This window comes from Branchiostoma lanceolatum, chromosome 9 (assembly GCF_035083965.1).
Source record: "Branchiostoma lanceolatum isolate klBraLanc5 chromosome 9, klBraLanc5.hap2, whole genome shotgun sequence".
Lineage (NCBI taxonomy): Eukaryota > Metazoa > Chordata > Leptocardii > Amphioxiformes > Branchiostomatidae > Branchiostoma > Branchiostoma lanceolatum.
In genome coordinates, this window is record NC_089730.1 from 10,451,123 (window position 1) to 10,475,973 (window position 24,851).

The 24,851-nt window shown below is 42.9% G+C and overlaps 1 protein-coding gene across 4 annotated transcripts; it reads left to right on the forward strand.

The window, feature by feature from the left end:
* The first annotated feature begins 839 nt into the window (after positions 1–839).
* Positions 840–23,861, forward strand: LOC136442372 (uncharacterized). Of its 4 annotated transcripts, XM_066439187.1 has the most exons (9): positions 840–944; positions 7,061–7,184; positions 9,805–9,934; positions 10,313–19,721; positions 19,939–20,039; positions 20,400–20,441; positions 20,812–21,348; positions 21,394–21,538; positions 21,866–23,861. In XM_066439187.1, exons 3-9 carry the CDS (start codon positions 9,862–9,864, stop codon positions 22,179–22,181), a joined length of 10,623 nt encoding a protein of 3,540 aa, XP_066295284.1. In that variant the 5' UTR covers positions 840–944; positions 7,061–7,184; positions 9,805–9,861; the 3' UTR covers positions 22,182–23,861. The 4 variants fall into 4 exon arrangements, with proteins under 4 accessions (XP_066295284.1, XP_066295281.1, XP_066295283.1 ...); XM_066439184.1 differs by having other exon boundaries at positions 20,812–21,538; XM_066439185.1 differs by lacking the exon at positions 840–944 and adding an exon at positions 957–1,045 and having other exon boundaries at positions 20,812–21,538.
* Positions 23,862–24,851: the final 990 nt, after the last annotated feature.

Sequence of the window (24,851 nt, forward strand, 5' to 3'; positions counted from 1 at the left end):
TCAAATAGTACGTGTTTTTTCTGTATACATGTTGTATTCATTTTGTTATCAACATATGTAGTATTGTCTCTCAGTCCCAAATCATCAGTTTATTGAGACAGGTGCAACGCTATGTATATAATACCATCATACATTATAAATGATTCAAAGATGCTATTATAGAATATAAACGTGAACGTCTATTGCGTTTGTTCAGTATGTATTGTCATGCACAAAAAAATGTGCCCGGTGTTTTGTATTTGGTGTATTGAAAATTCATAAAGGAGGATCGTTTGTAGTGTGATGCTTTCATCAGTTCTTTTGAGAAGCTATTGAAAATATATAGTTTATTACATAACATATACATTGAAAGCGTATACAGTACAAAGGTACATTGTGCCGATAAGGTTTCAGTCGTTTTTATTTGATCTACCCAAGGATGTTTTGAATCTCCTTGATCTAGCAAGGGGACCCGAAATAATATCCGATCACGACGTGTTCCGATCCCGCTTCGTAGAAATGCTTTGAACTAGATTAATGGGCAGTCCACGAATCACATAAATACCAGCTTTTAGCTAACCACAATACAGGCCCCAAGCATCCTAGGTAACGTCTTTGATCAGAAAGAATTGTAATTGCATACACTTATTCAATACATTCCATTCACTCGGCTACGTAAAAACACAATGCCTTTCAAATTGCTTTGAAATTTGCATACGAACTAATAACGTTTGCGCACGCACAGTTTGAAATAAACATGATGGCTGTGCTGCAACAATAACTTCATCAATCTAGTCTGCTCACTTTCACACATATTGGTCGACATAAACGGTGTGATTTGTTGTCAATATTTCTGAGTTGTTTATAAAACTATATCGGCCAACCACCAACTTCACTTTGATATATGTTAATCCCGGTGGCTGCTGGGATATGTATACCTTGTCTACAATGGCGGACTGACAGAGGTAAGGGCACAGAAGTTGTTTGTTCACTTTTGATCGTTCAACTGTCATTTTCTGCCCGGTTTAGCACGGCTTGCTGCTGCCAACAGTTCAGCAACAGTAGTGTAAGTAAGGTTGTAACTTTTGTTTGTGTCAGAAGTGTTATGTTGACATACGGTGCCCTTCAAAGTATGGACCAGTTTGCCTACCGGGGCGTGCTTCCGAACTTCAATCTTTCGGTATGGAGTTTAGATCGCGATGTTGATAAATCAGCCGTCATGGCGTTTTCAGCCGGCAGAAAAAATTGATCAGCCTGCCATTAAGTCTCCAAAAGTGTTGTTGTTAACGTCATAGCACTGACGTTTTTCGTATGTCATGTTTACGAGGGAAAAATGGGTTTGACTTGCTCGGTCAGCTTGTAATTTAAAGCGCCCCGCCGAGCGGCCATGCCGCTATAGATAAGAGTGCACGCCGAGTTGAACAATTTACATTTGCATGTGATACAGCCCGGAAGGCGCCCGGTACGCCCGGAATACGCCGCCAAAACACCACAAGTAAGGCTGGCACTCACGCTTTTCACTTATCTCGGGAATTTTGCTGCTCATTCAAACTTTGTCTAGTGTGGGACCAAAGAGCATGCCATGACTGTCGCCTACCGATAACTCTAAAAACCATTGTGTTTACAAAGTCTCGACAAAGTAACAACTGAACAAACAGTTGGCACGTTGTTAGGATTGGTCTTTATTGTGAAGTTTCCAACGAATGGTGGGAAACTGGCAAATTGTGGGACTTTCGTCAACACTTTGACCCCCTTTCATGGAAAATTAGCCGGGAGCTTCTCAACTGTTCAGTCCGTGAAGATCACGTTTCCAACATGGCTGCCGCGTCTGAATCTGCTTAGAGCTGTTAGCAAAGTTCAAAAGACTGTCCGACATCGCGCACATGTGAACAGCACTGATAAGCATTTGGCAGTTACGGTACTCTGCCAAATAACCCAACCCTTATGCACAGTTATCATTGGCAAACATTGCCAACTCAAATCAAGGGCAACAGAATGGAATATTTCTTTGATGACTCAGCTGCTAAAGTTGTTAGCTCATTGTTGCATAGTTCTGTTAATTTTTTTTTCTTCTTCGGTTTAGTCTGTGAGGAACTGGTGAAAAGAACAAGACCCCCCTAATTTGGCTTGTAAAGGCCTGTTAATTGACAAATGTATGTGAAACAAATTAATTTGTTTTGCTAGAAATTGCTTTTGCAAATTGAAACTGACTAGAATTTCACTTGCTGTTGCATGGCTTTTCTTTGACATCAATATTGTTTCTATTTTCTCCAATAAATATATGCATCAGTTGCATTTTTTAGTTCAAAACTAGATAAGTTATCCATTTTATTTTTCTTGATATCCTTAATCAAGTTAATGTCTCTATTGTATTGGTCATTATCCTAAGATTGGTCAACCTTTCCAAAAGTTCATGAGCGTCTGTCTGTTAAATTAAGAACACTTGTTTTGCAGATGTTTGATATAAAAATGGCTCAACCCCTAACGTTATTTAGTTTACAATTGGTGGACTTTGATAGGCAACATGTTGCATCACCATCCCCAGACATGAAGAAAATGTTTGAAGAATCGTATCTACCTTTGCATTGGTACTTAAGATTCTTACATAATCATCAGCATATGTCATTTTGAAAATGTCATGCATGTCTGCTCTTTTGTAACAGTTATGTAAGTGCTATTAATATCTGACATTATATAACACAAAAAATTCAATTTCAAGGACTAGAAAGATTAGTGCTACATAACGTTACATATCAGTTGATTATTTTGAGTGGCAAAAGATCCAGGTACAAAGTAGGGAGCCTTATTACCTGTAAATCTTCATAGCACGACAGCTTTCATACATTGTTTTGCATTCTAAGAATATGCCAATGATCATGGCAATAGAAATTTGGTATTGTTATGCAAGAATCTTTCATGTTTCATATTTCCAAAAATATATAGCAACGAGCATTCCAATTTCCAGCATAAACAAATGTTGTACATCACAGCAATCTGGCTTATTTCACAACCTGCATTTGAGATGCCATGGTGAATTTTTAAGAATATTGGGAATGACATATTCTGAGTTGCTGGCAAGTCATGGTTCTCTGTTGGCTTATGGTATTAAGCTATGTTAGATATTGTTGAGTCTACTGCATTGGATTGTTTTGGCTTTTTTTTTAGATACTTCAGATAGTGACAGTCACAGCTATGTCACTTTCTCAGCAAGGGCCTAGTAGAAATTTTATGATCTCAAAAGTTATTTTGGTATCATCTCTCTTTTGGGCACCAGGGATAGCTGTAGAAGAAAAGACTTTGGTTTAGGATCTTCCTTTTTTTCTTCAGCAAGGTGATAAACGTTGAGCATTTAAGGTAAAACCATAACTTAACCAACTGAAATGTGAATTTGATGTTTGCGGTTGGATGTGTTTGATATTGGAATGGTGAAGCAAAATTATTGACAAAAATCCATACTGTTCCAGACTTTTGGTAGACTGATTACTTGTTAGTGTCCCAAGGTTTTTGCTGCATGATTACCATAATCTGTTCTGGAGAAACTGGTTTCTTGTCACCCTGATAAGGCCTCATGTGATCTCAAGCATACAGGGTCTTTGGTGGCCTCTTTGTTCCAGGGTCATGTGAATCTTGTGACTTAAGCATGCATCCCAAATTACAATTGGAAAGGGATATCATGGGAAGATTGTTGTCAGTGTTCAATGGTCTCGCCATAGTAAAAGCACTGTTGTGCTGACTTGCAGCTTCTTCAGGGCAAACATACATTTCAAAGCCCATGTTTGTTATGGTTATACTGACTGCAGCATGTAGCAACCGTCTACGGTCTAGAACAGTTTTATATTCTATAACGATACCACTAGGTATTCTGTTTTCGTGTAAGTGCCCTGATAGTATCAAGTTTATAGTTATGGCTGTGAATGCATGATCAGGTGCAAATGTGAATAAAACATGAGGGAAAGTCTCATTCAATTTCCTAATGTATTTTGTATTGAATGTCTGAATGATTTATTCATGTTCAGGTGAACTGTTGTATAAGATAGATTTTATTTGGGGAAAAAATGGACCGTCACCCCGACATTGACACTGGCAGCAACTTTGATTCCCAGATGCCTGAAACTCTGAGCACAGCTGGCCTTTTGGGTCCTGTATAATCTTGTATGATATCAACTTAAGGTTTCTGTACAATTGCAGTAAGGCAATCTTGATATGAAAATACATATTTCAATGATCTCACAATGTGATTTGTGTGATTTGTGACATAGAAGTTTGGCATCTATGATTTCAATAGTATAAATTCCAGATAATTTGTTTCCCATTCTGACCTACTTTGCTAATAGTAGACACAGCAGTTTAACCACTGTCTGGTGACCTAGTTCATGCATCCTGTGATTGGAAACAAATGTGAAAAACTGAGGATGGAAAATGCCAGACATCCAAAATGGGTAGCTGTTATGCTAAGCTTTAATGTAAGCTCACATAATCCCATAAAAATTACTCTCTGAATGCTTGAATCAGTTTTTTTTTTCTGAACCAATAAGGTATGAAACAAAAAGGACTGTAATTAACTTGTATATTACTTGTAGGCATTCACAATCAGATTTACAAAGCATGTAAAAATCCTTTGTTCCAGTACAGTTCTAATGGTGTTTTTGGCAATAAACTACATGACATTATGATGGCCTGCTGGGTTCTGAATGCATTATACTAATTTATAACGATACATCACATGTATTAGTAGTAGTTGAATCCTTTGTACATCATTCATACCATGGCCGACTGCCAAACATAGGGTAGTGATGTGAAGATACACAGTGTATGTGAATTGGCTTAAGTGTCAGAGGTAAGGAATCTGTTATCTATAACTTATAAGGCATGTCATGCAAGTAATGCTAATGTTATTCTTTGGCATGTTAGTCATAACAATAACAAGTATTCTAAATATCAGAGTGTAGCCCCCTAGTTCTCCACTTAACAAAATGTATGTTTTGTTACATGTGTATTCTATTGGCAAGTACTATAAGCACTTGAGCTCATTTAATTGCAGCAGGTTCAATTTTACTAACATATTTCGTTGTGACATTGCCAGTTAGCTGATAGTGACCTGTGACGGTTTATCTGCAAGAACCATATTTGGATTTTAATTGCAGTGTTTCAAATGCATAGCATGTTTAGGTTCAATAACTTTTTTAGAACATTATTTCTATTATGTCTTATGGCAACTGGAGTTCATAATGTACATTTTGAATCTAGGGTGGTGATATTCTATAAAAAAATGTAGTGTACACATTTTATTATTGACTAGTGACCCAAAATATATTTGACATTACTTGTCTTTGTTTGTATAGAAATTAATCTCCTTGGCATAAACCTCAATTTCTGAGGACCCGGCTTTGTAAAATATGCTTTTTATTTGATGTCTGTTGTTTTGCTTTGTGAGATTCTTGCTCATTGTTTTTGTCTTAAGAAAGGGTACAAAAATACATATTTTGCCATGCGGTAAGTGGAAAACAGCCTGTGTCCTTGAATGTGTAACTGCTTTGTAATTCAAATCAGTACATTTCAGGGACAAAGGCTTCAGTCCTGTTTTCTCCATTTTCTTTCACAAAGGATTCCAATTACTTTGCGGTGGAGGGTTTTAGAATTGAATAGTGTAAACAAAGGCTCTATGCAAAGTATTCAAATTGCAAGTATGAAATGAAGAATCCCATATGGAATGACTCCCTGTGTTGTATTGATTGTACTATGATAAGCTACTAGTATAACATACATGTTTTGACTAGCCATAGAAGAAATATATTTGCATAATTCATGCAATTTCTTAATCAGATGGCATACTAGTATTAAGGTTGAATGCAATTCTAATCTGTACTATTCTATGTACTCAAATCAAAAATGATTGTTTGGCTGAAGACAACTGGTGCATAAAATTGGTCTGCAATACTGGAATATTGTTATATCAAGTAGATATGCATCTCATTTTCAGTGTGGTCTACCCGATAGAAAATTATTACACATAGGTGAACTTTGTTGTGACTTAGATTTAGTAAAATGACAGCTTAGGAGAGATTTGTCATTCATTGCATGTGATGACCAAAGTATTGTTACCTCCATGAAAAAATGAAGGTATTGTTTGTGCCTGTGTGTGTGTGTGTGTTAACTTGATAACTTCTGGATGAATTGTTAATATATTTGGTACAGGGAAAGGTCTTGGGAAGATGAAGGTGAAGGTTGATTGTGGGCCTCCTGGCAATTTCCCTTGGTACTGTGGCAGAATTCCGTTTAAAAAAGAATCTTTTGTCCCAGACATGCTGTGCTCTTGATTTTTTGGTAGCAGATATCTTTCGATGTCAGAAAGAAGTACAGTAGGTTTGGTCCCTCTAGCTGCTTGTACTGGAACTGCAAGGGCATTTGTTTCAAAATCTTTTAAAAGGGATGTTGAGAGAGGCAAAACTAAAAACACAATTTTACAATATGATGATCAAATTGAGATTCTAGACTTTCCTTGACGGCAGCAAGTTCTAGTTGAGGGCTCTATCTGATAACTGTTGCAATGACACCCCCTACTGGGCTATTGTGACAGTGTTATCATAAATCATTTCAGAAATCTCATTATTCTGAATAATTTATATGGTCAATATTATGTCTATGGCAAAAGTGATTGGTTTTGCTGTTACAGTATATGTTATCCGCATAATGCATACATTTATCACTGTAGGTCTTTGTGTTTGTCAGCTTTGTGTAGAGGCGGACAGTCTAGCATTGCCTATGAATTACATTGGACAAAGTAGCGGTATTCTGATGGTACAGTCAGCTTACTTAATAGATTCTTTCTTTTTGAGCTAGTACTAGTGCATTGTTGTTGCTGCATCATGTTAGCTTGACTAGCATCATAAAAATGTATGTAGCTGTTAAAAGATTATGATCACAGTCTGTGACAGTGTCACCTTTAAAATTAGGTTCTGACATTTAATTTTCTGTCTAAATGTTGCATGCACATATTTTGTGATTGGTATGCATTCATATTTTGCCATTGTAAAATCCTTGGTACCAATTTGTAACAATGTTCTTTTGTCCCCTGATGCAGTACATGGTGCGTGGTGGAGTGACTATACACCAAGCATCTGAGGACTGATGATTACATGGCCATCAACCAAGGCAGGCTTTCAAGTCCAAGTTTCAGAGCCAGGATACGTGAAAGTCCACATCTGGTAAGGTTTTTAGAATTCTAAAATCTAATTTCAATCATAAAGTAGGGGGATACCAAATTAGCCTTCATTCAATTATGAGGAGAAATTGAAATGTTTAATTCCTCAAAGTACTTAGAATTTTAGGTAGCTAATATGATAGTGTGATATTATTGAGTTACCAAAATGTTTTTTATGAATAACCTTTACCCTTGACATCTGCTAAGCCTTTGCCATTTACTGCATAATTAGGATTATGACCGTGATGATCTAATTCTGATGCCACTCTTTACATACTAAATGCAGAGACTCCTTTTATATGAAATTGTAATCAGACGAGAAGAAACTAGACAATTGTTTTTTTTTCAGTTAGTGCTTGTGTAATCGTAATGTATGACAATGACTGTCTGTGTGATTGTAATTTGTAGTGGTTCACCCAACCAAATTTTGCTTTAGAAGTACTCTTTGTAACTCAAGTTCAAATGTAGTACAGTGCAGGTAGCTGATGCAATGATGTAAGGCCCATGTTATGTAACCTGATGTTATGTAACACAGTATCCAGTAATTCCTAGGCTGTTTTGCTCTCCAAATAAGCCAGGCATGTCAGAAATGTGTTGTACATTAGTTATGGAGTCAGTTTATCCATGGAATGTAATACTACTTAGCTTTTCAAGAGGAAAACCTTTCATCTTTAACTTTAATATGTCACCATGTTTATCTAGATTTGACCCCTGTATGGATGTATGTATGTATGTATGTATGTATGTATGTATGTGCCTTTCATACAAAGGGTTGCATGTCCTGTTTTTTCCAGCCTTGCCCTTTCAATTTAACCCATGTGTATGCATGACTTCTTGGACCTAGACAATACACAGATGACCTTCAGATCTGACCTCGGATGACAGTGTAACTGCTCTTATTACTGACAGGCAACTGCTTGCACTTTTAAGAAACCTTCATATATTTCTAGCAGGAAAATTGGATTTACCAGTCATTAGTTACCTCCATGAAAACGGAGGTTTTGTTTTGTGTGTGTGTATGTGTGTGTGTGTGTGTGTGTGTGTGTGTGTGTGTGTGTGTGTGTGTGTGTATGTGTGTTTGTGTGTATGTTAGCCTGGGTGCCAGCCTTTTTAGCTTTATTCCTCTCTTTCAGTCGCTCCCATAGCCAAAACGTGACGAAGAGAGCGTAGTAAGGCTAAAAAGGCCGGCACCCAGGCTATGTGTCTGTGTGTGTGTCTGTTTGTGTTTACAGATCATAATTGTGGTCAGCATATCTTAAGAGCCTCTAGTTGGATTTTGATGGTATTTGGTATGTGGGAAGGTCTTTGGAAGGCAAAGGTGAAGGTTTATTAAGGGTCTCCTGATGGTGTACCTTTGACTGCAGTAGAATTTCTGGGTTTGTTTCCAGTTTGATTTTGTATATAGTTAGGACTTGATTTGCATAATTAATTAATGAAGACATCATATAATTCCAGTGTTTTTCATAATAGGACATTAATACATGCAACAAGTAGTTTAATTTTATGGCAGGTGGAATAGTATATAGGTAAATAGTATACTAATTATCAAAAGAATGCCTAATTTGCATAATAAATGTGACAAATGTCTAAACTCATCTTATAGTAAATAATTTGAATTTCACGCTTGTGACATGTGTTTGTTGAAGGTGTACATAACCATGCATATACATGTATGTACATGTAAATGTGAAGTCATTTGCATAATTAGAATATTTCATACAGGTATGAGGTCTCCAAACATGTTAAGTGATGATATTGTAGCCAAAAGCTGAAGGGATTCTAATGAGACTTAATGAGAGTTATTGTCTGGACTCCAGAACATTACCAGTGACAACCAATACAAGACAAAAGTCTGGAGAAAACAAAGTCTCCATTGTCAAATCCTGGCATTGTGCTCTTTGTTTGTAGAGTACCTTCACCTCAATTGACCTTTGTAATCTTAGAGTGCAATCACTTGATCCTTGGACTGTGGTTGAAGTACACAGTGTTCATTGTTGCTATGATCCAGTTAGTGCTAAAGCTATCGGCATCCAGGCTATCCCACCTAATTTTTGTATAATTCTACTGTTGTCATTAAAAGTAAGATTCTTTTTCAGCTCTTTTAGTCTTAGTAGATGGTCCGACAGCAGTGGCTAAGTAGTTACTTTGCAGGTTCATGGCTATTTTATCATATCAAAAATTCAAGTATCCTGTCATGCAATGTATTTAATTTATGTTTTGTAGTTAATCAATTGATTTGTTAGTATATTTGATATAGCAGAAAACATCATTTTTGTATCAAATACCTTATGATATTTTCTCTTAATCCTGGAATTGCATTACACTGGTTTCAGTTCCATATAGCACAATTATGATCTCAATTCTCAACAGTATTTAGCCAATGTGGGAAGCACAGTCACAAAATAAATTCATGTTTGGCATATACATTGTACATGATTTATGCTCCAATAAGGTAGATAATATCTCTATACCCAAACACTGTTGGCAAACGTAATTATCTCGGAGATCAGATCTTTTTCTATATACCTTTATTTCTATCTCTTCTCCCCTGCTATAAGAGTTGTTTTAGCTCATGTTTGTTTTATCTAGTTGCAGTTGTAAAGGTGTTGTTTATTTTCTGGCAGGTTTAACCGAAAACCTGACAAGTGGAAGGTGAAACCAGACCTGCTAGGGAGTCCAGAATGGAAAGCCAGGGGGACTGTACCAAGCAGGAGGGAGGGGTGAAAGACAATGAAATCAGCACAGAACACTTGGGTAAGGAAGAAGTAACATGTTTGCCATCATATTAGTCTTGAAGTGGGAATGGGATTGCTTGTTATAGAAAGATTGCAACATGTTATCCTTTTTAAGAATCACATTTTATAGTTTGATATTAAAAGGTCTTGACCTGCTTTACAAGAAGTTGAAAATGATGTGCTGAATATCTGCATATTTTTCTACTTGTCTATATTAGATTTAATCTCAACACTTGTGTCCTCATCAGTTTTTTTAGTCTTTTTGTCATGGAATATCTTCATGCATCAGCATCATCCATTCCCACCTAGCTTACTAGTTGTATGCTTACATTATTGTTGTTTTTGATACCTGCAAGCAACAGTTGTAAGGTTTTGTTGTTGTTGTTTTTGGTTTCAGTTGTTAAGGAGTCAGAAGGAGCCGTCCAGAATAGTGCACCTTCAACCTCTACTGTACAGGCAAGCAAAGAGCAGCCTGCCTCTGAAAGTGGTGCGTCAGTGTCAGCACAACTACAAGTTGACGAGACCTCTGAAAATAACTCTCCCAACATCCAAGGTTCAGACAGTCATGTGGTAGAAGAAAGTGTTAAGAGCCAAGACAGTTCTGAGAGTCTTCAGTCTCTTAAACTTGACTGTACACCAGACAAGGGAGGTGACGTAATGCCAGGACATCCAGAAAGTGGTATGTTCTCAGAAGGATATAGCAAGCCTACTGCTATCAGGGACAGCTCTTGTTTTGATGATGTAAACAGCAAAGACATTGTATCCATAGATGACAAGAGCTGTCCTGCAACTGATTGCTTTAGTGAACAAACAACAGACATGAGCAAAATAGGAAACACAATGCCAAACGACCAAAAGAAGTCTGATAGCACTAGTCTGGAGCTTGTCCAAGCAGAATGCACTCTCGAGACTGACGGGTCTAATCCATATTCTGTGGGCAGGGGAAAGGAAACTGATTTGAGGATTTATCCCATAGCCAATGTCATTTCAGAGAACACAACAACACAATCTGCTGTTAGTACCATGGAGAATGTTACACTTCATACAGGTACTGCAACACACTGTCAGGAAATTGTTCACAATACAGCAACAACAAAGGAGGTTACAGAATCAAGTATAAGTGATAGGGAGGATAGTATCAGGCTGAAGTCATTACAACAGAGCCCAGCTGAACAAAAGTGTGTAGGAGAAAGCAATGAAGCCATAGAAAGTAAAGTGTGTGCAGGAGAAGTGGTTCAGCCAAGCAAGCAAGATACAACAAGCTATATAGAGCAAGTAGGATGCATGAATTCTGTGGAAGGAAACGTTATAGAACGTGTGGACGGGGAAGATGCCAATGACACCAGTAGCAATCTGCAAACAGAGTCTTCAGAACAGACTGTATACAATCAGGATAGATCAGACAACCAACAGGAAGAAAATATGGCCACTTGCAAGGAGAGCTCACAAGAAGATGGCAAGCTGAATGCAAATGCTGGTGGAGAAAATGACACGCAGATGTCTGAGGGCCAAAAACCAATGATGTACTCAGAAAAGGACATGACAGCAGAGGATCTTGCTGACATCTCAGAGTTTGACTCCACTGTAGAAAACGTTGCAGAAAATGTAACCTTAAACTCAGTGACTGAAGTAGAAACTTCTGAAGGACAGATGGACAGCTTGACTTTTGAAACGGCTACAGAAGACGGGGACCCAGAATCATCTCAGTCTTCGCTAGAGGCCCCAACCTGTCATTTGGACTTGGGCCTTCCAACCTTGGAGATGCCGTTAGGGGAGAACCGCATCAGTATGTACAGTGACGGGGACGATAGCCAACAGTCGTTGAGGAAAAGGCAAGAAGATGAACTTGACAAAGATGCAGTTTCAAATGGAAAGGGCAACATCAAAGACAAGAAGGAAGAAGAAGAAAAACTGGAGTCTAGATGTGAAGAAAGTGAAGCTCTTACTGTTGACATACTACCAACTTCCAGTACAGAGGGTCCAAATAAAGATTTGAAATTTGGTACCTTTGCAGAAAATCTAGACTGTAAAGAAGCTCAGTCAGTGGAAGAACACATCTTAACAGAGAACCTAGGGGGTACCAAGAATGACTCTTGCCATTCAAATACAATTGCACCATCTGATACAAGTAAGACCAAAAGTGAGGTGATCATAAGTAGCAAAATTGAGGAAAGCATACTTTCATCTGAAGACACTACAGTTCCCTTAGATTTGACAACAGCCATTAATGGCACCAAAGAAAATGAACTTGCAAGTTCAACATCAAGGCCTTCCCAGGGGAGATCAATTTGGGACGCTGTGAAACCAACAGAAAACTTTCTTCAACACAAGAGGGAAGTCGCCTTTCAACCCAAGGCCACTGAAATCATCCAGTTCTGGAAAAAGACATTCCAGTGTAAGTACTGCAGCTTCCATGCCCAAAGTGAAGCTGACATCAAGCTTCACACTCAGCGGGAACATGCCACGAGAGAGGCGGACAAGAAGGGGAAGAAACTACCTGGGAAGAAAGCTGTTAAGGAAACAGGAAAGCAGGAGGGAAATCCTGCTGGACAGAACCAAACATTTGTGAAACTTGTGATTCCTCTTGTGAAGAAACAAGAAATCTTAACCAAAGGGGCCAAGGGTATTAAAGAAGGTCACAAGGAAGACACTGAAGTCCATGATGAAGAAAAGGAACTGCCTGATGAAGACAAAAAAGCACTTTCAGCAACAGAAGATGCCCCCAAGACAGATAAAGACAAAACTGGCTGGTTCAAATGTACACATTGTTCCTATCAGTCCAACTCTATCAAGGGTCTCTGTGGCCACATGGCTGTTCATGCCAAGAGAGTCAAGTGTAAAAAATGTGACTTTGTCGGCAAAACTGTGAAGGATCTTCAGGGGCACGTCATCAAGGTTCACAGGAGTTCTAATGCTGCCATACTGGGGACAAGTAAGAGGAGTCATTTGTTGAGAGTAGCAGAACCTTCATCAAGTAAAGTCTTGGGGACCCAGGCTTTGACACACAAGGCGAGAAAGTCAATGACGCCTCCAGCAAAGAACGTCATTTTCAACAACGTAGAATCCGTGACAGAAGAGCAGGATGTTGATGTGTCGCGTGTCTTTGTCAACCACAAGACGTACCCCAACGGCTGTACTTACTGTCCGTATACCTCCATCAGCATGCCTGAGTTACAGGCCCACATGGATCACCACCGGGCAGCCCCCGGGCTCCCCTGCACCTTCTGTTCATACAAGGCTGACGACAAGTCAACCCTCATGTCCCACATGGAGGTTCACTATGCTGGGTTTGCCTACAAGTGTAACCACTGTGGCTTCCTGTCGCCCACACAGGAACAAGCACTGGAGCACTTTGACTCAAACTGTCAGAACAAGATCAAGCACGAGACAAGCAGCCCTAGGAAAAAGCAACGCACAAAAGAGGCATCACCAAGCAAAGGACAAAAACGTCTGAACAGCAAAAATAAGCCAGAAAAGGCCTCAGAAAAGGACGAGAGTGCAAAACACACAACTGGAGATGCATCTGATGACTCAGACATCCTCACCATCCTGCAAGAGCCTCCCAAGTACTCCTACCAGTGCCCACACTGCCCTTTCACAGTGACTGGCAAGGCTAAACTAAACCAGCACATAGCAGGACACTCCAAGGAGGAAGGCCAAAAGTGTACCTTGTGTGACTACCGAGCCAGCACCGCAGCAAAGCTGTCCAAGCACCTCAGGGTCCACCAGATGATCGGACGGTTCAAGTGCAAGCACTGCCGCTTCTGGTCCATCTACAAGGACAGAGTGAAGCAGCACCTACAGACTGAGTGCAAGCTCAAGGTGAATGGGAAGGAAGGAAAGCGTGGTGTCAAGAGAGAACAGAAAGAGACAGGGAATACATGGGCATCAAGTGTGGATGAAACCAACTCAGATATTGTCTCTATGGTAAAGGATCCATACCGGTATCCCCACAGTTGCCCCCACTGTCCATTTTCCTCTGCCTCTCCCACCCAGATAGGTAGTCACGTTGCGCAGCACTTTCGCGACGAGGGTTCTCAGTGTGATGAGTGCACTTTCTGGGCCATCAGTGACGGCATGCTGAGGAAGCACAAGCGTGTGCACCAGAAGTTGGGCAAGTACAAGTGCAAATATTGTGCCTACTGGTCCTGGTACAGGGAAAAAGTGCAAACCCATCTGGAAAAGTGCAAGCTCAATCCAGGAAAGACAGCAACAGAAGAAGAAACCGTGGAACCTGTCGACACACCCAAGGAAAAGGAGAAAATGGAAAACAAAGCTAAACGAGAATCCTACTCCAGGTGGGACGACAGTGATGATGAAGACATTGTTGTCAAAGTGAAGAAATCACTACGTACTGGGCACAAGTGCCCCCATTGCCCCTTTGTTGCTTCCAATGTGGGAAAATTGTCTCTTCATCTTCCAAATCATGACAGATCTGATGGTGTCAAATGTCACAAATGTACCTTCCGAGCTTCCAGTGAGCAGTTACTTGGCTTTCACAAGAGGGTGCACCAAAGAGGCGTGAGAACCTATCACTGCGTCCACTGTCCCTTCTGGTCATGGTACAAGGACAGGGTGCAGAAACACTTGGAGAAAGGGTGTCCAGAGAAGAATGGGAAAAACTCTAGTAGCAACAAGCGGAAGAGTTCCGAGAAAAGGCCTAAGAAGGAATCTACCACAAAATCAGCTATGAAGGAGTCTGACCTTGATGAAGAAATGTCTATCTCACAGGAAGAATCAGAGAGTTATCTCGGAGAGCTCACAGAGAAGACAAGCAGTGCTTGTTCAAAGCCCTTGGTGCAGGTGGAGGGGGAGGAAAAGATGCCTGGACAAGAAAAGGAAGAAATTGGAGAGAACCTGGATGACATCATCAAGATTGAACAGGGGCTGGAGCCGAAGTATGGCCTGAAGTGCCCCCACTGTCCCCTCACAACTGCCAGCTCTGACTCCTACCAGCAGCACCTTACCAGGCACGAGACAAAGGAGGGCATCAAGTGTGACCAGTGCTCCTTCAGGGCTCTGACTACAGGCAGGCTGCAGGTACATAAGAAGGTTCACTTCAAGAAGTTCATATACCAGTGCAGGCACTGTGTCTTCATCGCTGATTCCAAGGACAAAGTTGCACAGCACCTGGAGAACTGTGTGCAGAAAGTCAAACGAGACCTGGAGGCAAGAGACAAGAAGGAGATGGATGAAGTTGTTGTGAGCCGAGGCAATAGGCAGTACAATATGAACTGCCCCCACTGCCCATACAGCACTGGGAATAGCAAGTGTCTGAAGGCTCACCAGCAAAGGCACAAGAATCAGGATGGGATACAGTGCGAGCGATGCTCCTTCAATGCTCTGAGCCCAGGAAAGATGGCCAAACACATGAAAGTGCACCAGATGGGGGGAGGGTTTAAATGCAAGTACTGCATGTTCTTCTCCTCCTACCGCGGCCATGTGCTGCAGCATTTGAAAGTCTGTCGGGACAGAGCAAGAATGATGATACAGGAATCAAAGGGTGATGATGACCAGGTTGGTACATCAAAAGAGATGGAGAAAAAACAGTCCAATATGCCAGAATCTGAAAAAGATGGTGTGGAGAAAGATGATACTGGTCCAGGCGGTGAAGTAGAGATTCTTAAGCCAGACAAAATGAACAACAACAAACACAACTGTCCCTACTGTCCTCACAGTGCCTTGTCAACAACAAGTTTGGAAACACACATACAGAGGCACTTTGTCAACGACGGTCCCAAGTGTAAGTTCTGCACGTACAGAGCGCTGAACGCCAGTGGATTGTACGGCCATGAGCGTCTGCACTGGAGAGGTTGCTTCAAGTGTAAATACTGTGCGTACATAGCACCACACCGCAGGAGGGTCCAGGAGCATCTGTCAGAGTGTCCAGGTAGACACAATCTGTTTGCTGCTGCTCAAGATACCACTGATGGATACAAGACAGATGTGCATGAAGTGCCTAAGAATACCAACACCTCCAGTCAGGTGGAGGAAGGAAAGGGGCAGAAGAGGAAGGAGCCTGATCCTGTAGAGGTGTCTGACAAAGATGTTATGATTGCGTACAGGAAACAGACATTCAAACAGCACAAGTGTCCGCACTGCCCTTATTCCGCCTCAGGTCCAGCCCTTCTGGAACCGCACGTGGTGAGGCACTCTGATACAGGCAGTGGCTTCAAGTGTGACCTGTGCAACTACAGGGCAGCAAGCTTTGGATGGCTCAACAACCACAGGAAGGTGCACCAAGATGGGTACTATTACAAGTGTAAATATTGTGCATATTGGTCCCCTGTCAAGGAGGAGGTACTGTTACATGTGGCTAGGAAGCACCGTATGACTTCTGAAGATAAGAAAATGAAGATGGACGGACCAATGACTGTGGAAGCAGCAGTTGCCACTAGTCAAGCTACCAGTAATGTAGGAAGGGCAGCGGCTCCAAGCCTCATGGACACTGTAAAAAGACTGGGAGAAGCACTTCGCTCTTCTCCTGTACCCATGGCTTCTGATGCCCAAACCATAAACAATGTGGATGCAGCATTACTGTCACCGGACAAAACAGCTCAAGGAGCACTCAAGAGGAAGGAAGGCGGTGACCTTGTGGTGACGCTGAAGAAGACAAAGACAGAAAACGGGGAGGCAATTTGGCAAACGGAGGAGACCAAAGTTTGCCCCTACAAGGAATGCAAGAAGAAGTTTGAGTCGGCCAGTGCCTTTGTAGCGCATCTTGCAGAGCACTCAGGTACAGCATTAACACCGAACACTAGCGGACAGCAACCACAGACCTCACAGCAGCCCTCTGTACAAACTGTTCAGCATCCGGCCATCCCTCAGCAGCAGCTACCTGCCCAACAGCCACTACCTGCCACTCAGCTTCCACAGCCCATGCTGCAGCAAGCAGGTGTAACTCCCCTGCGCCATCCCGCCCTATTGCAGCAGCAACAGCAACAGCTGGCCATGTTTAAGCCACAACAGACCCTCCTGCAGCAGCGGCCACCCCCCCTCACCTCACTACAGCTGATGACCTCTAACCCCACAGCCCCTGCAGGCTTGGTCAGCCCTCCTGAAAACAGTGGTGCCAACCAGCCGACCATGCTTAGTCAGGGACAGGCCGCTAACCCACAGAACCGGCAGGTGTTCTTGGTGAGCGGTCTTCAGCAGAACCTGGGAGGGTTTGCACTCTTTGTCCCTTACAGTGGTGCACAGTCATCCTCACAGGCAGCGAGTGGGAGTGTGGTCACAACAGGAGTCCAGAGCCCTCACCCAACGCAGGCCAGCACTGTGTCACAGAGCACAGCCGTGAGTCCAAACCTTCCCTCACCACAACCACAGCCTACACAAGTCACACCAAGGCCACCAAGTACAGACTCTGTGTTTGACTTGTCTAACCATGTGACTCAGACATGGCGGGGAGACTTCCTGTGCAAGTACTGTAGCTATGCTACCCAACACCGTAATGTCATGTCCAGTCATGTCAAAAAGCATCTACTCCCATCTTGTGAGAAAGGTGAAGAGACCGCTCAAGGGACCCAGGATCCTACAGGAAGCAGTCTACAGCGAACAACCAGTACTCCATCCAGCGAGGGGCGAAGTGTCGGTCGCCTGTCAGTTTCACCTGCATTTTCCAGCCCAACCCCTCCTCTGCCCACCCAGCCACCGTTTAATCTGTCCCAGCACATCACCCAGGACTGGAGAAGTGGTGTCATCAGCTGCAACTACTGTCAGTTCGCCACCACAGCTAAGAACATCCTGTCCAGGCATGTGAAGAAACACTTGCCACAAGCAGCGGCCGCTAGCAGGGGCACTCCTGATAATGCAGGGACTCCTGGAGGGACTCCTGGAGGGACCCCTGGAGGGACCCCTGGAGGGCAGCAGGGGACAGAGGGACAGGCAGGGGCAGTGGATGCAGCAGGCAGTGTAGCAGGGAGTGCAGGGACCTTCGACTTATCCAAGCATGCTACCCAGACATGGCGAGGGGACTACACCTGTAACCACTGTGGCTACGTGGCACAGTTTAAACAGATCATGTCCAGACACGTCAAGCAGCATCTACAGCCTGGAAGGTCTACCAAAGCTCTTATGACCTTTCAGGACTTGACCGACCACATCCAAGAGACAGCCATGGGAGGGCGAACCCTGTTCTTGTGTAAGTACTGTGATTACCAAGCTGCCTTCAAGAGCCATGTGTCTCGGCATGTGAAGAAGCATCTAGCGCTTGGGATTCCTCCGACCGAGACTACACCGCAGCCGAGTGTATCTGTCACTGTCAGCCCAACAGCCAGCACTGTGCAGAGTCAGCAACAAGTGTCTGTCGTACCGGAGACTAACAGCAGCAGTGGCGGGAGCCGCGGAGCGTCTCCGGGTAACCCCTGCAGTGCCACAAGTCCGCCTCCGGAGGGCAGCATGACAGGGGTGGATGTGGAGGGGAGGTGGTGGACCACCAAGTTCAGGTGCAAGCACTGCAGTTTCTCCACCAGGTACAAGCACCAGATCGAGGAACACATGCAGACTCACTCTCCTCCAAAGGCTGAGCAGGTACAGCATGTTTCTCCAGGCTTAACACTGTCCCCAGGTCCATCACACAAGATACCAACTACACCGGTGGATGTTCTCCCTCATTATTCAACTGTCAATCCATCTCTGCAAACAGTTGTGAGCTCTCAATCAAGTGGTGTAGTCAGCTCTTCATCTAATGCTTCAAGCACTGTAACCAGCCCCCCACCCCCAGCAATAGTAGTCAGCCCTCCACCCCTGCCCACCAGTCCTCTCTCAGGTCTGCCAGCGACCAGCGGTGCCCAGGGTACAGCTGTGGCTGATGCAGACACGAGTGGGAAGGGTTTAATGTCCAGGCGCTTTGTCTACTACCAGTGCAAGTTTTGCCAGTTCACTGGCCAACGTAAAGAAGAAGTTACAAAACATGCCACGGAGGCCCATCCTGGTGAGACTCCCCCTCTAACCAACCAGGGAACGCCGTACAAGTGTCCTCTGTGTCACTACTTCAGTCAGAGTAACGCGGCTTTGCAGGTCCACATCAAAAGGCACAGCAACAAGGACTTCCCCTACATCTGCGTTCACTGCAAGTTTGCCGGGGCCTCTCAGGAAGACCTGGATGAACACAAGCTCAAACACATGACGATGGGTAGGGGGTCGGGCCGAATCAGGAACGTCTACTTCGCCATCTTCAAGTGCCCATACTGCACCTTCACCAGCCGTGTGTCCACCCTGATGCAGGGCCACCTCACCACCTGGCACTCCACCAACACCGTCTTCCGCTTCTGCTTCAAGTGCGACCTGGAGTTCTCCAACAACGAGGACATGGACAGACACATGCGCCTGTACCACAGCGGGAGGGCCACGCTTCGCGATCGCTACGACATGTACAAACAGGAGAGTCCAGCCTCTGCCTCTCCTGCTATCAGCTCAGAAGGCTCCCAGGTGGACGACTCTGAACCCATCCCCCTCCTGTGGAAGGCCTCAAACAGACAAGCAGTCCAGAACTTGGAGGGGCCGCTGTCCTTGGTATCAACTGACAACAGGACACCTGTGCAGAGGTCGCCACCTGACCAAAGTCTCTCACAGACAGATGACAGTGATGTGGAGTTTGTATCTGAGACTCCCGCTACAAACAGTAGTGCTAACACTGAAATAGAGCAGTCCAAGAAGGAGGAGGATGTGACTAGCAAGGGGAGTGTCAGTAATGCTGGAGGGGTGTTGCCCAGCAGTCAGGAGAAGACAGCGCTGCAGACACATGTCCAGGAGGACTCTGCTCATGGAGGGGAGCACAGCAGTCCACAGGCCAGGAGGATGCCAAGGTCAGCTTGAAATGTTTATTTTTCGTACAGATGAAAATATGTTAAAGCCATCACAATGCTAGCTAATGATGACTTCTATCTTGAAGTTAGATGTGATGGCATTTTATTCATCCTGTCTCTTGCACATGTGTATAACATTAAAATTCTTGTGCAAGACATTGTATAACAGTTTGTTTGTACACTTAACTAATGATATGCTGTTTTCTCCACACAACAGTGTATCTGGCCCAGATGATGATGATGATGTAATGGCGTCTCCTCCCAGTTCTCCTGACCTGAAGGCAGTTACAGACCTGATGGAGGAACTGTCCGACTCAGGTAGACTTCTGGTGTAATCAAACACTTCTTCACCACCTGTCAGCTGGTGCTGCTGCAGGCCACCAGTGTCCACCACTCTCTTCTATCTAGAGCTTGCTTCCTCGCTCCCTCCTATGTGTAACACAAATCTTCTAAGTCCCACATGAAGTCAGTTGTTGTCCTCCCCTCTTTCTTTTTCCTTGTGGGATCCAGTTGGTTGGTTGGTTGGTTGGTTGGTTGGTTGGTTGGTTGGTTGGTTGGTTGGTTGGTTGGTTGGTTGGTTGGTTGGTTGGTTGGTTGGTTGGTTGGTTGGTTTGGGAACTATATTGGATAACTCAAAATATTTTGAATGGGCTTTCATTATTTTTTCCTTTATTATAGGTAGTCCTAGGCTTATGGATCAGGCGAATGATCTGAATGCAGGTCCAGGAATTTAAAGTTGTTTTGTTAGGATATAGGAAAAGTGTCCTAGCAGCTTCCTTTAGACTGCATAATGCAAGGTTGTAAATCCTAGTAAAATGATAAGAGGATGTTAAGATATGACGGAAGCTGTGTAACCTTGGTGGAAGCCTACATTTGTATTGTGTGCTAACACACACTGGCTGCAGCATACGTTATCAGAGGTTAGAAAAGAGCAAAAGAGGGAGCCAAATATGCACGATTTGTAAGGTTTTTCTAAATCCACGCTGGGTTATATTTGGATCTTTTTCTCGATCTCATTGACTGTACACTATCATCTGTTTTGTATTTGGTGTAACATTAATGGAGACAATACATTTTACTCTTACTCCAGAAATCATCTCAGAGGACAGCACAGACCCATTCGGGCACCACTCCTCTCAGCCTGAGACGTCACCCACAAAGGCCTCTTCATCCACCATCTCTGGACCGTCAGCTGAAGGAGCGACACAGAAGGAAGTCACTCACACTTACAGTGGCAGTCTTGGCAGACCACATGGGGAGCAAGATAACACAGGCACTGACCAAAGTGGGAGAGATGCAGAGAAAACAGACACCGGGGGAGGAGCACTGATGGTTTCTCGGGTTCACCCTTTTCAGAGTGGACTGGTGGGCAGTGTGGAACAAGCCACAAGGAGCAGCTTGCCTGGACAGCAAAACTGGCCCGCACTGAAGAGCGCAAGCTCGGATTTCCCGGCCAGCAGTGCTTCAGCTCAGAGCGACGGTGCTACAGGAAGAGGTGGGGGGACTGAAGTCGGCAGGCAGGTGAAGGGTACAGCGCTGGTGGCTTGTGTTTCAGTCTCTCCACAGACAAACCTGTCTGCGAGCGGGAACAGCCGGAGCGACTCGGAGGCGCCGGCGGGGGCCACGCCTACAGGGGCCACGTCTACAGGGGCCACGCCTACAGGGGCCACGCCTACAGGGGCCACGCCTGCAGGATACAGATGTAACCACTGCGGGGTGCGCTTCGGGGATTTCCTCATGTACAGCATCCACGGAGGCTTCCACCATCAGGAGAACCCCTTCACCTGTAACATCTGTAAACACACGGCTATAGACAGGTGGGTGACTTTCTGTGCTCTGGCTTCATCAGAAATAGACAGTATCTAGTATCTAGGACAGCAGTCTGTGGTAAAGATAAAGAAATCTAGCCATCCCTTGTATGCTGTGGCATCATTGGCATGGAAGTGGCAGATAAACTAGTGTCATGCTGTTTCCTTGTCATTTTTCTTCCTTCTCAGTCTAATGTGATGATGTCCAGAAGGATGATGGATGATAACAAAATTGTTAACCTCTTTATTTTATTTGCCAGTAGTACATGTTTATAGATTGAAGTTGAAGTTTGTAAATGGAAATGTTAGTAAGTAGTCTGTTCTTCTCTCCCAAAGGTACCAGTTCAACCTCCACTTCACCTCGGCCAAGCACGCCAGTCTGATGGACAGCTCCCCACTGGGCGCCATGGCGGCCAGTCTTGGCGTGCTCTCCCGTGGGGCCGCCGCCCCGAGCACAACCCCCGCCCTGCCCGAGGCGGGCCAAGGCTACCACTGTATCCACTGCAACATCACGTTTGACGACTTCCTTCTCTACAGCATCCACTCCGGCTTCCACAGCCAGCACCACCCCTTCATGTGTAACATCTGTGGGCAGGACTGTGAGGACAGGTTTCAGTTCGTCATGCACTTTGCCAAGTCTGACCACTCCTAAACTTCACCTGCCACTGAACGTCTCAGGCCAGTGTGGATGGTTGGTCACCAAAATGTCTGTACTCATGCTTGTAAAGCTAAAGCTAAGAGACCTGTGGGTGGTCCTTTGGAAAAGATGTTATATGCTTGATATGAAAAGCAGTTGAACTGTTTATTGCCATGTGCCAAAGTAAGTGTTATACACAAAGTGTACCTGGTGCTTAGTGTACATTCCAGTCATTCCTAAAAAGACAGGAGTACGTATATCCTGAGGTGGAAATATGATCACCCCCAACTTGTTTAACAATCAACTTTTTTTTCCATTGTACTGCGGATTTTGGAAAGGACCCCTTTTCTTTCCCTGGTGGACTGCTAAAGTGAATTTATTTGTCCATAAAGAGTGTTGGAAGTGTTTAGTGTTCCCTGGTGGATCGAGAAGTTGATATGCAAAGAGTCTATTAGTTGTAAGGTGGAAGAGTAAGGAAGCTTCTGTGATTTTGTACTTGTAAGTGGATGGGATGTTCAGCCATATTGTAAGGTACATATTAAGTGGACGCTAAAGATTATCTTATACAAGTTTGCTGATGTAGTAGTGACTAAGTCAGTTCCCTGAGTTATGTTGGAAACAAAAGTACGAGTGGAAAATGCAGCCTCGCTGTAGTTATAAGTTTGACCCAATGCTTAAAAGGTTTTCTTTAGGCCGTGATGCCACTTTGTTTTGTTGTAACAAATTAACAGTATTTTTTATTACTTTGACTTGGAAATGCAGCTACTGCTAGTCTTTGTATCAACAAGCCACCATGTTTATACTATTTTTTCTTTCTGTTTATACATAGCTAACATGTATCTTGTAGTTAAGATGCTTTTTGAGTTATGATTAATAAGTAATATGTTTAACTCTGCGTAAGCAATAACCATCTAACTATTTTTGTTATGATTCTGATCTAGTATAGAGCTTTTCATATTATTTGGTCATTACTGATTAAGTCAAATTAGTGTTTATGTAACCCTATGTTTCTATGATATTAACAGATAAGCACTTGACTTATGCTATGTTATGTTATGTTATGTTATAAGCTTAACCATGAACCACACATAAAAGTGAAACCACAAACATGTATGATATAGTGTATTTTTATACCACATCAGAAGGTGCAGAATTCTGGTTGTTGTCACTCACCTAGATGGTCCTATGGAGATATGTCCCTCAGAACATAGGAGAAATATTTTTGACAGAATAGGATGTTGGGAGTTACCATTTGAGGGCAGATGTAACGGATTCAGTTTATTTAGAACTCAGGCAATGAAACAATTTTTTACTTTCAATGTTAGAACATGAAGATGAACACTCTAAACATGATTCTAGCACTGTTGCTTAGGAAGAGACAGGTTAACAATGATGTGACTTTTTCTTTGATTCATTCATCTATTCATTCATAGGAGTAAAGAGAATGATTTGACATGATTCTATTCATGTAGTCACAATTCAACAAATGTTGGCTTTTTATAAGAGGAACACACCGAAGGTGCTGATAGTCTGTCAAAACGAGTTGTTGCTGACAGAGGCATGATGTCACGGGCATTTTTCAAAGATTTATAGCTATAATCCGACCACCATCCCATTAAACTGTAATATGGAGGATCTGTAAAAGCAAATAGTTATTGCAGAAAGGAAACTGCAACTGTTGTTTTGGTTTGCTCAGCCATTTTATTTTCACTCAGAAATGATACCACTCATTGGAAAGTCAAGAACCGTCAGAGCAACCTGCATGTAATGTTATTCATTTCTTACTCAATGTTGTGAGAAGGCTAAAGTTTACAGAAACGTATCTGTCCGTTGAAGGTCAGAATAAGTCTAACTTTTTATTAGAATGTCAAAAACCTGTTCCAAGATGCCTTATCTACTGGTAGTATTTTGTAGCAATGCAAGTTTTGTAATAAACCTATGTTTACCAAAGTTTTGCCTTGATGTCTCTTTTTCATCTTATGAGGAAAGATAGTTCTTTAACTATAAGTACTGAAGGCTTAGAATATTTGTCTTGATGACACAGCATTTTTGCATTGATTATACAAGTAAGGTCCTGGTCATATATAGAAAACCCATAGGTGTACATATATATATATATCTTTCATTACATGTTTTTTTACAGTACAATGAGTTTCTCTTGCGGTTAGGTGTTGTTTGTTGTCCACATCTCCAGAAGTTACCAAAACGAGCTACTAACTGTAACTTCGGTCATATCATGATAGCGACCTCTACTATACATTGTGCAGTTGTCATGCCGTGGCGCAGGGTACTAGTAAACTGACAGATTGCACACGGTCTCACAGCGACATCTATTGTGTCCTGATAGAACTGCAGCATGTTTGTTCAAGACATATTTCGTTATCGGGTGGCTTGCTTGACTATCAGCTGCATATCATCGGCTTCTTCGTTTGTTTCCTGGTTTTCACGGTTTATATGTAACGGTAGTTACCGCTATCTGGCCCTGTGTATTACATTCATATGGCTCAAAAGTGCTGTCAAACGGCTAGAAATACCAATACAGTGGAGGCTCCATAGCCTGTGACATTGACAACGCATCCAGCAAAGGCAAAAACAACATTGATGTTTCAATGTGTCCTCTGACAAACAGGTGGTTGCTCGGCCAGGTTTGACTGTAATTCTAGTGTCTGTTTTGAACAGCAAGTC

Bases quoted from the DNA above. Each gene is read 5' to 3' on its own strand.
- LOC136442372 (XM_066439184.1), top strand. From the start codon at position 9,862: ATGGAAAGCCAGGGGGACTGTACCAAGCAGGAGGGAGGGGTGAAAGAC. The intron at 9,935-10,312 runs GTAAGGAAGAAG...TTTTGGTTTCAG, and splicing joins AATCAGCACAGAACACTTGG to TTGTTAAGGAGTCAGAAGGA. The intron at 20,442-20,811 runs GTCCAGGAATTT...CTCTTACTCCAG, and splicing joins GGCGAATGATCTGAATGCAG to AAATCATCTCAGAGGACAGC.